The following is a 14,305-nucleotide window of genomic DNA, read 5'->3' as shown; positions in this document are numbered from 1 at the left end:
TTATTGAGGAGGGGAATGTGGGGAATAGGATTAAATAGGTTGTGATTGTGAGAGTGGGTGAATTGGATTAAATAGATTCACCTAAGAGAAAGTAGATTCACATAATGATAGGTGGATTTTTCTAAAGATGAAGGGATAAGACTTAACAAAAAGAGTACTTAGGATGATGACAAGGAGGATTCATTTAAGGATATGGCATATTCATCTAAGGGATAGTGTATTCTCCCAAGAATATGGAAAAATTATTGATTGGTGGAATGACATACTAGATCAAGGAATGATACAAGGGTAGATTCACCTAAATATAGGGTAAATTCAGCTAAAAGGGTACCCATGAGATTGTGGTACTGAGTACCTATCTATGGATGGTGTATTTGGATACAAGTATGATGAAACCATGCTTGTGTATGATGAAACAAAGTCCAGATCTCTACTATAGGTCCAACATAATCTCTATTATTTGAGACAACATTTTATTAGCATATCCAATTAGGGTAATTTATGGGTTTAATTATGGATCATGTTGTCTATTTCCATGCACTATTGAACTTATTTGGATATATTGTGATTATTTTAATTTTGAAGTTATAAATAAATTATGTTTGTACCTTAGAAAGGGTAACTCCAATTGATGTTTGTACAGTTTATTTGAAAACTTATGGTGATTATCGCCCTATGTTATGTAATGGAGTTATTTTTACACTAAGTAATTAACTAGAAAAATGAATTTGTATTGTTGTACAAGTATGATGAAACCATGCTTGTGTGTTTACATGTTTGTGCATCCTATTGAGAACCAACCTCGCTATTGAGGAACTCAATAAATGTGGTGTTAAGTAGAAGAATGGAAAACTCAAGAAGCTATGGTGACATATTGTGGCATTAGTAGGGATTATCTCTATTGACCACACCTTTCAAAGATAGTATCCCCTAGTTCTCCTCATAGAATGGACCATTGGATGGCTCATAGTGGTATCCTATCCTACATTTATCTTGATGGCATTGCCGATAGTTGGTATGTGGTTCTTGGCATGGGTTTCCTCTTACCCTATTATCTTATTTATATCTTTGTTCCAACATGTGGAGATTGATTTTTGTCATGCTATGATGATTTTCATGTTTGCATGTGTTTTGACATTATGCAAATAGATATGATGTCACACCATACTTATGTTTTGATATAGTGTAGGTGATGGTTACATGTTGTTGATGGTAGCGATTTGGGTTCAAAGACACAATTCCACACACACACACAAATATTTGAAGATGCATTTTATATTATTCCTTCTTAGTGGCGATTAGTGTTGGAAGATTTGCACACATGTAGAGAGGAACTCATGTTAGATACAATAGGTTGTGTTTGATAACATATGAATGTGCCTCATGATGTATACATATAGCTTTGGTGTGTGACATGCATGCACATTTTTCCATAAGACACATTGCTACGTGGCATGTGCCCTATGCATGTCATCTTTGTGAGGCATGTTGCTATGTGCAATGTCGCCCTAGGTGTGTCTTCTCTATGAGGTGTATTTCCATGATATGTTCGGATTTGTAGTGTGTAGGCCACAAATGCATGCATGAGGGACTATTATTATAGTCATGGTTTTTGGGCATGTAGCCTAGGCATGTCTTCCCCATTAGGTACATGGCCATGCCATGTGGGAGTTTTTGTGTTCATGCCACAAATGCACACATGATGGACTATTATTGGAGTCATGATGAATCTTCACTCTATTTAGTCACAATTCTAGTCATATAGTTATGTAATGTGCACTTTTAAGGATTGTGAAGTTTCCTTCAATTATTGATGATCTCTCATATTTGTTGCATGGGCTAACAATTTTATTTTATCTTGTTTGAATTAGTTTAATCACTATTGTGATTTTTCTCTATTGTGTAGTTATTGTGGCTATGTTTGATTTGCTATTGGAATTGAACACATTTATTTTGCTTATTATTGTTACTATTTTTTCTTTCTTTCAATATTTATGATCTTTGGTAGTTTATTGAAACTCTTGCTATTTTTAAATGTTGCCTTCTTTCTTGTGATGTGATTCCTCACCAAGATCGACATAGATAACCTTGGATGAGTGTATATAAGGAATCAAACATTGGGAAAATTTGAGGATAGGGGTAAGTGTTTGTTGTATGGGTAGCTATGATCCACTTGTACATTCTTAGTGATTATTGACAGCTATGTCTTGGAGCTAGCTAATCCCATTAAACAAACAAGGGGGAAGTCATACATAATCATATGGATCCTCCCTAGTTGTGTGTGGATTCAAGACCATCATTTCATATGGTTCTTGGTTACTTTATGAGACCATGGCATCCTCTTAGACCAATATGTGAGCCTTGTATTGTTATCCCTGCAATGTGGATGAATAAATGTATGTTAAAATAAATGCTTTGCTTAGAATACACAAAAATGTCTCTCAGAAAGTCTACAACAAGCAAACTTTTAGTAAGAATTTGCAGACACAATGCTCAAAAATTCACACAATTAGCTACATTAAATACATTCTCTATTAAGTTCAATGGTTTTGGTTCGATTTGCAATTTTTGTGAAGCTTTTGCACTGAAGTTTCCATAACCTGATTTTTTTGACTGTGAAGAAAGACCATGTCAGATAATATCAGCGAAGAACAAAATAAGGAGACAATTGCTAGATTATGCTCTAACTTGAAAAGAAAAGGTGATGGGAAATGTTATCGTCCCTGCAAAATTTGTAAGGGCTTAAAGACCAGAAGACTTCTAATCAAAACAACTAAGAAACATTGTAGGCAGCATGGTCACATTGAATGGGGACATGATTATCATCCACTGGTAAGTTGTTCATTATATCATTTTAACAATTTATATACATAAGAAATCACTTGATAATGAGATCATGATCACGGTTTATTTATGTATATCAATTTTATATAGGTGGAGCACCCTAGAGCACATGGTATGGATCAACAAAACCCTGAGAATATGGTTTTCAAAGTGGAGGAACATGGAGGTGTGAATATCGAAGCTGAAGATAATGATCCCATGGAAGATGATGATCATGCACCAGAAAACACAATTGAAGATGATGGTACAAATACATTGATCCATGACACATTTAGTACTAGCACAGCTGATCATGATGATCAGGATGACCTTGATGTTCATGATTTACCTCTTCTTGAGAAGGCATATGAGCCCCTTTACAAAGGCTCCCAAACAACTCTTCTCTCTACTATATTGTTGTTAGTGAACTTGAAGGTTATGAATGGTTTATCCAACATAACAATCTCACGTATGTTAAGGTGTGTCATACATGTCATTACAATTAATAAATGGTGAATCATGTACTATTAATATTCTTTATATTAACACCTCAAACTCTTTTTTTTGTTGTATATTGATAGGTGAGTTTTTCTTACCACCATCAAATATTCTACCTCACTCATACTGAGAATTATCTACCATTATGAAAGATATTGGAATGGAGTATCAAACAATAGATGCTTGTCCCAATGATCATATTATATATCATAAAAAACATGAATTTGGAACAGAATGCCCTGAATGTCATATCAGTAGATATCAAATAGATCAAATAACAAAAAAGGTGCCTCGCAAGGTTCTTCGTTATATTCCCATTATTCCACGTATGCAACGATTATTTAGGTGCACTAGCTTGGCACAATTTATGGATTACCATGCACACAATAGAAGTTGAGATGACATTATTCGAATGCCTATGGATGGTTTAGCATTTATGGACATAGAGGAAAAGTGGCCACACTTTAAAGATGAACCTCATAATCTTAGGCTTTCATTAGCAGCGGACGGTGTCAATCCATTTAGAGAGTTGAGATCTCTTTACTCGGTGTGGCCTATTTTTGTTATCAACAATAATATTCCTCCATGGATGTCAATAAAGAGGGAGCACATAATGTTGGCAATGATTGTTCCAGGTATTTTATCATTTAATAGTCATCTACATTTAATTATAAATATTACAGTAAAATGGTCATAATAATTATGTAATGTTTTTGTTCATTCCACTAGGCAAGTACCAAGTTAAAGATATGAATGTATATATTGAGCCTATTATCGACGAGTTGCTAGAGTAATGGAATAGTGTGACCATGTATGACATCTCTAGACCAATAGGACAAAGACAATTTCAATTCCATGCAATGCTTGTATGGACAATACATGATGCCCCAGGGCTAACACATTTTTGTGGTACGTTATAGTGTTCAAGTTGTGCATGATAATTATAATTATAAAAATTAATAGATTTAATATAATTATACATTATCTTGTAGGTCTTCAAACAAAAGGAAAATTTGCATGTCCAGTTTGTGGTCCAAAGATGAAATCCCATCATTCAAAAAGTTTAGGAAAGCAGGTGTTTGATGAGTATAGGCACTTCCTTCACAAAAATCATCAGTACTGGAATACTGAAAAACATCTTTTTAATGGGAAAGAAGAGACTACATCAAAGCCATGAAGAATGACTCCTCACTTATGGAAGTTGGAATATAATAGAATTAATCGTCAAGGTAATGTCATTCCATCTAATGGTTTATGTTTGGAATTTGAATTTTTCTATCGTGTTTTGTTTACTGATGATGTAATTGATTATACTAAAGGTCATCAAGGCATGGATGGCCACCTTCCAAAGGGACTAAAAAGTTATCCCAGACAATTCAATAGGTTGCCTTACTACGAGCAGCTACAAATTGTGCATTTGTTTGATACAATGCATATTGGAAAGAATATATCAGAGACATTATGGAAAATATTGGACGGAAGGCATGACAAAGAAAAAATGATTGTTGCATTTTAATGAAAGTTAATGAATTTTATGTGTTAATGAACGTTATGTGATAATGAATGAATGTTATATTTTAATAATGGATGAAAGAATGAATGAATGTTAGATGTTAACGGGGAATTTAGAGTGATGTTAGGGGGGGGGGGAGGGGCCAAATGAGCTTCCACCTTCACATGGTTGGCCTTGTTAAGTAGAGAATATTAAACTATTCTCAAAACAAAGAGAAACTCAATTATAAGATGTGAAATGTTTGAAAGGTGAGAGTCCACAAATAGATGTGAAATGTTTAAGTAGGCCTCCCAATGAAGTGGATCTCATAGACACGAAGAATCCTATATAGAGAATCATTGAGAGCCCTTGAAGAAGCAAATTTGAACTTTGATGAAGCAATACATGATGGAGGAATATCTTGCAAGAGGAAATCAAAGTCATTATGGTGTCATCTAGATCTGAAATGTGGTCTACTTTTCAAAAAAGTAAAGATGCTTGATATGAATTTGTCCTAGTGGGGTGAATCTAGAAGACATATAATCCTATTGCAAAGAATCATGGAAAGTTCTAGAAGAAGAAACTTTCAATTCTGAAGTAGCAATGTGTACAAGAGATGTTCTCATTTGTAGATGGAGTATCAAGAGGAGGATCACTAGTCCATGGACCATGTGATTGTTGTTAAATACCTACGCTTTTGTTCATAGTCACTTGGTGTAGGAATGAATTCAACGAGATAGGGTAGGAGATCCTACATAATAAAAAGAGAACCCTACATCATCTTTACCATTATATGCTTTTGATCTTGCAACTCTACGACCGCAAATAAGATTTTAGTGGGATTCTAGGACTTCTCCTATGTTTTAATTTTTGCTTTCTCCATTGGGGCTTTCTCCATTGGGGCTATATTGTTCTAGGGTCTTAAACTAAGACAATGATTGTCTCCTGTAGCTTCATCCCCAGTTTTCATTTGTATAATTTGATGCCAATAAGGACTGATATGCTGCTCCTTTCAGTGAAGTGTCATAGTTCTTTGGACTGCTCATACCATATTCTAAAATTTTATGAAAACCCTACAATGAATGACTCCTTGACTATCATCATTGTTTGTATCTTACCATTGTGGATTTGAGTCTTGATTTGACTATATGGCTTCTCTCAATAGAAAACTGTTTAAGGCATTTGTAACTTCTAATCCATGACTTCTCATTAAGCTTTGGCACATTGAGATTGGAACAAGGATCCTATACACCATCACTAGAGATTATCAACAAGAGAAGATTCACCTATTGATCCTTTGAACTGATAATTCTTGATTGCCTTTTTGACTCATCGTGATTTGTAATGGTGATTATCTTATTTATGGCTTGATGGATATTGATCTCTCTCTCACAAGTGTTTCAACTAGTCTTTGATGAATACAAACCCTTATCTTTTGTTGACTGCAAATATCATGAATGGATTTATTTTTCTTAACTATCCATAATGACATTTTCAAATATCTGAGACTACACTTAGGCTTGTTGTCTCTTGATTCTTCATTGGCCTATAGTTTCTTTGATAGTTCTTTGTAGCTTTGTATTTCCTTTATGGTGGTAGACCTCATGCAATGTTTCCACCTTTAAAACCAACACTAAACCTTTCAACAACCATCTTCATAGATAGTTTGATATCAAATTGTGATACAACATTAATCATTTCACCACTGTTATCAATTATATTTTTGCATGCTCAGTGTCCATGCCTTCATTATGCTTGAGTTGATGACTGCTGCAACTTTATTACTATCAAATCTACTTCATGATGTCTTGTATGCATATGACATAATGCTAACCTATTTATCAGTGCTATAGACTTTTCACTTTGTGTCATGGCATCCTTTTATCTTTCACCAATATCTGGGGGTGAAGAAAATAATTATGACACTAAATACCTATGACCTTGCACTATGAACTACCCTTGCACATCTTCTAGAACTTCATGGGCTATGGAAATACTATGATTTTGACCTTTCACAACATTTTGATTCTATTTTGGGCTGCTAGATGGTTGTCTCTAATCTGACTATAGACCTTGGTGCTTCATATTTATTGTTCTCTCTTGAAAAGACTCAGATTAAGACCTCTATTCATGCTTTGATAGTGATACTTGACACTGTCATCTCCATTTCATGGCCATTGTCATTCATCAAATCTCATATATTGCTGCTCTTAGTGTTATACCTATCAGTTATCCATGTTGAAGACTATCACACACCTTCTAACACTATCTTAGACTTGGCTTTTGCTATTTAATACAACATAAGACTGTAATGAGGCTGCTATGTGTCATTTATTTGACAATTTCTAATGTCTGGTAGATGACTTTGATGCTCTCAAATTGTTCTTGAAGCTTATATGGCTTGGTTCTGATCCTTATAATCTTTTAGACTAATTTAGGCACTATGATCTCACTACAAGTTTATCATTTATTGGTTGTTCTTTTGTTGATAGTGACATTTATCACTACTTTCATATGAGGCAATCACTTCTTGATAGTCAAAAGGTTGCCCATCAATTAGTTTTCATTGTCTTTAGCTTCTTGAGACCTCTTATTTATTGATAGAGAAACACAATAAATTTTTCAATAATCAATCAAACCTACTCAAATAAAGAAGGAGCTTCTTCTAAAGTTGACAATGATCCCATTCTCTAAGAAGAGGATTTCCATTTCTTATCCATGTTGATTGTTACAAGTCCTATGAGCTCTTCATGTGGCTATAATAGTGAATGTTACTACAAAAATTCTAAAATCCACCTTTCTATTTCAATGTAACCCTATAACTTGTAATTTTCTGTTGTGATTGTCTTTGTGTTTTGAACCATAAAAAAACTCTTATCATTGTCTTTTTAATTCAAAACCCTTCTTCATTACAAGCTCTAAGTAATCTATTCCTTGCTATACTTATGATTATCTATTAATGCTATTCAAGAATTTGGGAACACCTAGACACTATTATCAATGTCTAAACCTTCTAACAGACTACTCTACTAGTCCTTACTATCATTGTTATTTTGGTGGAAGCTGGACTATACTTCATTTGAAACAAACAAACCATCCATACAAATCATGCTTTCTCAAAAATGTGAAATCCTAGACTAGAGTAAAGAAGATAGCTAGCCCAAACATGAAATGCTTTGAATGTTCCAGACACGTAGCTACTCTTTGTTAGAATTTCCCTTCTAATTTTGCAACATGTCATGGTTCTCCTTCTACGTGGCTGTCATACTGCACCTTCGACTAGAGCTTACCAAATTGAATACTAGGGTTTTCTCCCATCAAAAGTGGAGTCCTCTACCAATGAACTCGAGATCCTCATCTTTACCACAGGTTTATCTTGAATTTTGATTGACCTTAGTTAGAATGGGCATTGAATAGTCTAAGAAAATTACCTCCAAAATGTTAAACTCAAACTTAAACTCATCAATTATAAGGCCATGTAAGTTTTTATTTCTCTTTTGATGAAAGTTTAGCTCCCCACTTTAAAGTTTTTGACAGTATTACCATAAAACAAATGTGACACCTTTGAATAAATTAAGGCTTTAAAAACCTTAATAAAACTTGGAATGAGCCTAAAGCTTAGAATATGAAAAAGAACTCTAACAAAGAAGCCTATAGAAAATGTGTTCCACAACAGAAAGGTAGATTCAAATTCAATTTTGACATTGCTCCAAAGGACAACCTAGGTATTACAGGAAGTGGAGGACTCATTATGGATAGTGAATGTAAAGCCCTTCGCATTATTAAGCTTTAGCCCTCCACTTTGGCATTAGGGGACTAGAGATAGAAGAACGCTCACTCCTTGCGATCAAAGGAATGCAAAAGAAGGGAGTGACCAGCAGGAGGTTATATAATATTAGAATAGTATCAGTGCTAAGCACCGACATAACTTTTGCACATTGTTATGAATAGGCAAAGTTGGCAAACAAACCAGTGGAACTCCTCATCTCCAGAGGAACCCTTCAAAGCAATCAAATAATTTACTAACGTCATTACAGAACTATCCAAAAGCAAACACTGGATTTCACTTGTAAGATGAATAATTTCAATAATTTGAGCAAACAACTGTCTATGAGTTCATCACCTTCATTCTTCATCATTTTGATGTCTTTTATACATTGGAAGGTAATTCTTGACCACCATACCTCAATCTTGACCTATGCTACCATAAAACCCTACAACCTAGTCATGTTTACAATTGAGATCTTGGTGATTTGATCACTTAATACAGCTTAATCATGCAGGTCTCATCTAACTCTGACTCCAACACTTAAGCAAATCAACGCTAGCAACCAAGTACTTTGGGTAATATCTTGCAGCTTGACAACATGGGTAATGATGGAGGAATGGAAGGTGAGACCTATAGAGGTGAGAGAGAGAGAGAGGGTGAGAGGAAGAGATAATGACCTAGAGAGGGTAGAGAAAGAGAAGTAGAGAGGGAGAGAAGAAGAGAGGGATGGAGAAAGAGACCTAGAGAGGGGAGAGAAGAGAGATAGTAGAGAGAGATAGAGAAGAGAGATAGAAGAGAGATACAATTTTCAATATTTTTCTATAAAAAAAAATTATCCGAAAAATCGGCCTACCGTAGGAATTCTGACATCAAAGGGTAAAAATTCCAACAAAGGAGTGCCGTCGGATGCACAGTATCCTCGTCGGAATTCTCCTGGAGGTTGTCATAATTCTGACACAAAAGGGTTAAAATTACGATGGCCTCTAGGAGAGTTCCGACGAGGATGTTGTGCATCCGAGGACACTCCTCTATCAAAATTTTTACCCTTTGATGTCAGAATTCTGATGGTAGGCTGAGATCGCGATGGTATTCTTTCTCGGTATGAGCATCCATGGCAGCTATTGGAAAGGTTGGAGCTGATGTTAGAATTGCGACAACCACAAGGATAGTCAGAACTTCTGACAAAAAGTTTTTGATGGCTTTTTTTATCGGTAGTGCGATGAAATTGCATCGGAATTCTGACGATTTGCCATCAAATTTTTGACCCGAATGTACTAGTGAATTAAATAGAGAAATGAACATAAAATATTCATTTAGGAATATTGTCATTTTTATATGTCTACATTTTGCCCCTCTTTGAAGTGACGTGTGTGCACATGTTAATTCAAAGAAAATGATGTGTCATCGTGATTTATGATCAAATAAAAATTTTATGTCGTTTTGAGATATACCATGCCCCAGTTTTGATAATTGATGTTGATAATGCCCCCTCGGGAGATGAATCAAAATTTTGAAAATTTGATTCATTTTGATAATAGCATTTTGAATTTTGGTCTATGTTGAATGCGTTTATTTGATTCATCTCTTAATAATGATATTGGATAAGTTTATATGAGACACCTTGAGCGAGTCCTTGATAGAACCCTAATTTTGATTTACCCTATAAAAGGGAAAAAGTGATTCCTTTTGTCTCATTTGTGTTTGTTGACTTTGGAGATATTGACATTCAGAGAGAAGTCAACATGTTGATTCCATATTCTACTCATCAATTTGAGTGCGTGAGGAGGTATCGGAGGCCCACCGCATATGGACCATTGGTAAGTGAACATTTTGGACCCTTTTTGAATTGTTGATTTTGTCATTTTTAGTCAATTTTTACAATTTGTCATGTGGATTTCACATTTTAGCATGTTGGGTTGAAAGGTTAGCGCATATGAAAAATTTCATAGCACGTAGGGGTTATTGAATTTAGGTAGTGTCCAAAAGAATTAGGGTAGTGCATAGGTAGACTAGGTTAGCACGTCAAATTAAGTTAGTGCATCGGGGGTATAGGATAGCACAGATGGTAAGTCACGTAGTGCGTAGGAAAAACCTAGCACATAGGGCTTCTTGGAGGTCACATAAGGAGGGTAGGATAGTGCATAGATGTAACCTAGCGCATAGGGGTGAACTCGTAGTGTGTAGACAGAATAGCATAGTGCATAGAATGTCTTAGTGCATAAGGTACTTTAGAGGGCGCATGTGGCTAAAAGGATAGCACATAGAGTTTTCTTAGCGCATAGGGTGGATCAGGTAGCGTGTAGACAAAATCGCATAGTGCATGAGATGCAGTTTGGCACGTGGATGGGGTAGGTTAGCACATAGAGAAAATTTTGATTTTTGAGAAAAAATTTCTAGGCTGACGTCAAGTTTACTGGGATAAGTGAATTTTTGCCATTTGCTATGTCTGTTGTCTTTGATGTGTCCAATATGAGTTCCTATAGAACTTGATTTGTTTTGCAATGTTGCAAGTTGATAGTGATTTTCATTTGATTTTTGATATTTTGTGGAACTTGATTTAAATGTGTTCAAATGTTTTCAAGTTTTGGATATGAATGATTGATATGAGTTTGTGGAGCCTGAGTTGTGTTACAAGCAGATATGGAACTTGAGTTGTGTTACAAGTTGATATGGAACTTGAGTTGTTTTACAAGTTTGATGTGATTTGTGAAACTTGAGTTATGTTACAAGTTGATATGATTTGTGAAACTTGAGTTGTGTTACAAGTTGATATGATTTGTGAAACTTGAGTTGTGTTACAAGTTTTTGAGATGATTTTGATTTTGATATCCATGTGTTGATGAGGGAACTGATATTGGACTTGCATTGTTTTGGATAGGAGCGTCTTGGTGTGGTGCAGTCGCATGAGCAATTTACGAGACCGTGGTCATTGATACCACGATTAACACAGGGTGACAGGGATATTATTGATAGGTGTGGTTTGACCTCCTTACTAGAGATGCCTTAGTTTAATGTAAACCGGGGTTTGTTGATAGCGTTGGCAAAGAGGTGGCATAGTGATATGAACACCTTTCATTTAGCCACAGGTGAGATGACAGTGACACTTGAGGATTGTTACAAGATTTTGCAGATTCCTATAGTAGGTGCACTACTACCATATGAGTAGACAGAGGAGTGGGGGACTGAGGCACTGCATCAGATATTTCAGGATGATACCATCTACGAGCATGAGATCCCACGGTAGGAGTTTTGGGATCTAGATTACGCTCCTCTGCCATCAGTTCTAGTAGGTTTCATTGGTGGTCTTCTATGTCCCAACTATAGGTCAAAGGGACTGTCTATTGGATGGGGGTTAGTGCTGGAGGACATGGTAATGTAGGGTCATCGTTTTGCATGGGGATTAGTGATGTTGGCCCATTTATATAGGGATCTTCATGAGGTAGTATACCTTCGATACGATAGTCTATCAGCCGGTGTGACACTCCTCCAAGTATGGGCATGGGAGCATATTCTTGTGGCTAGGCCATTGGTAGACAGAGATAGGCCTGTTGGATGTCCTTACGCATATGGGTACAGAGGATTAGTTGTCCAACGTAAGCTGGGCAAACTAGAGCATTGGAGGAGGGTGTTAAATGATATTGTTACAATCGTCAAGTGACCATATACAGGTTGTGAGGTTTGGGTGGAGGATGGGATGGAGATGCCACATGTCTTCATGTCCCGATATTTGATAGGGCAGATGCCCTTCATGATAAAGAGGTTTTTGCACAATCGGGTGTTGCAGCAGTATAGGCAGTAGCATGGCATTCCATAGGGAGCATTCCTATATGCTTGATGGAGATAGGATATCCCAGATTGGGGTCCTATGATTGATAGAACAGTAGTCGTAGATGAGTTCTTTCAGTTAGCTAGCTAGATTTAGGATTATGCCCCTGAGATCGTGGATGCAGGGATGACTCATGAGTTTGCAGGACTCTTCACAGCACGGGCAGTAGCTAGGATATTGGATCCAATGGAGATGATTCTAGTATACAATGATGATGAGGAGATAGATGAGGGAGGGGGTGATGGAGGAGGAGGAGATGGAGGAAATGATAAAGGAGGTGGGAGAGTTCTGTGTGCCAATAGAGGGAGATTGGAGCTACGGAGGAGAAGAGATAGGCGTGGAGATGGGGGTGGGAGGGGAATACCGGCAAAGAGAACTGTCGAGCGGGTGGCCTTGGATAGAGGGAGAGGGGGTTTAGCTATCAGAGCTAGAGAGGAGGAGAAGGTGGAGGAGGTGATAGCAACAGTGGGAGGATATGAGTATGTGCGGAGACCGACCCAGAGGAGGAGGTCAGATGTACTACCTCCACCTGCACTGATGACAAGTAGAGGGATACGGGGTACCCCTTCACAGGTACCCTTACAGATGTAGATCCTAACACATGTGGAGGATGCACAGATCAGATTGTTACAATTGTCAGTGCAGCAGTTGCAGGCACAATTGTTGGTGCATCAGCGTCAGATTACTCAGCTTACCCTAGAGCGTGATACTGAGATAGAGTGGCGGGGTTGAGCAGAGGAGCTCGTAGCGAGTTTGCAGAGAGTGGCAACAGGTGGTCCGATGAGAGACACCTTGAGAGAGCTAGCTTTGAGAGCTAAGGAGGCAGAGTATTACCAGTGACATTATGAGGATGCGATGCCTAGGGAGTGCCAAGTGCAGAGTTTTACGCAGTCAAGATTTAGTCGATCTCAAGAGACTGGGTCGTGGTCAAAGAGCAGAGCCATGATAGGGCCTTCAAGACATGATCCACTTGGAGATCCAGGGGTTGGGACATCTGTGGCAAGACCGTCTCCTTCAGGAGATAGTCATAATTGAGAGACGTTGTCTCCATTATATTTTTTATCATTGTTTTTGTTGTACTGGGCATAGACATGACAGATATTGTATGTTGATCATTTGAGATATATAAATGACACCATTTTCTTTGATCATGTGATGTGTTATGGATTTATGCTTTCTATATGCTTGTGCTTATTTTATGATGATGCAATGCTTAGATAGATGTAAATGCATGATGTTATGAGATGTTAGATGTATCTTGAAAATGACATGTATGATATGATATGCAGTGAGATGTATCTTGAAAATGAGATGTATGATATGATATGTTGTGAGATGTATCTTGAAAATGAGATGTATGATATGATATGCTGTGAGATCTATTTTGAAAATGAGATGTATGATATGATATGCTATGAGATGTATCTTGAAAATGAGATGTAATATATGATATGTAACTAATTGTAATTGAGAATCCTCATTCTACATTTGTCATCCCGATATAGCCACATATTATTTGCTTTTGACATATGTATCATCATGGAGCAGTTATTGATCTTTGGATATGTTGAAAATTTATACAAGCATAATGGTATAATTGAACCATGATGACTTGCGAAAAATTTACATGATGTTTGATTTTGCAAGATAGCACAAGTGTCAATGTATAATTGAACCAGGATGACCAGAGTGCGGATTGCGTATAAACAGACAAGATTAAACCATTTGTATGCATAGAGTGGAATCATGTATTTATGATATCTTGTGAATCACATCTCAAGACAAGTATCTACATGGTACAAATGATCGCCTCACAAACAAAAGACTAAGAAAATATTGGATTTTCTCAATGTTTCTCTAGCTTTGAAGCATTGTGGAGAAATATAAAGAATCCAAT

The 14,305-nt window shown here is 36.6% G+C and overlaps 1 protein-coding gene across 1 annotated transcript in view; it reads left to right on the top strand.

Moving 5' to 3' along the window:
• Positions 1–12,534: 12,534 nt before the first annotated feature.
• The window catches only part of LOC131876161 (putative leucine-rich repeat receptor-like serine/threonine-protein kinase At2g24130), a 71,027-nt gene continuing 69,256 nt past the window's right edge, over positions 12,535–14,305 (top strand). Inside the window, exon 1 of the mRNA XM_059220980.1 lies at positions 12,535–12,952. Within this exon, the coding sequence (XP_059076963.1) occupies positions 12,535–12,952 (418 nt within the window). The remainder of the gene's footprint in view (positions 12,953–14,305) is intronic.

The sequence above is a fragment of the Cryptomeria japonica genome, chromosome 5 (genome assembly GCF_030272615.1).
Source record: "Cryptomeria japonica chromosome 5, Sugi_1.0, whole genome shotgun sequence".
Classification (NCBI taxonomy): Eukaryota; Viridiplantae; Streptophyta; class Pinopsida; order Cupressales; family Cupressaceae; genus Cryptomeria; species Cryptomeria japonica.
The sequence above is the reverse complement of the archived record's forward strand: the minus strand, read 5'-3'. Positions and strand labels throughout refer to the sequence as shown.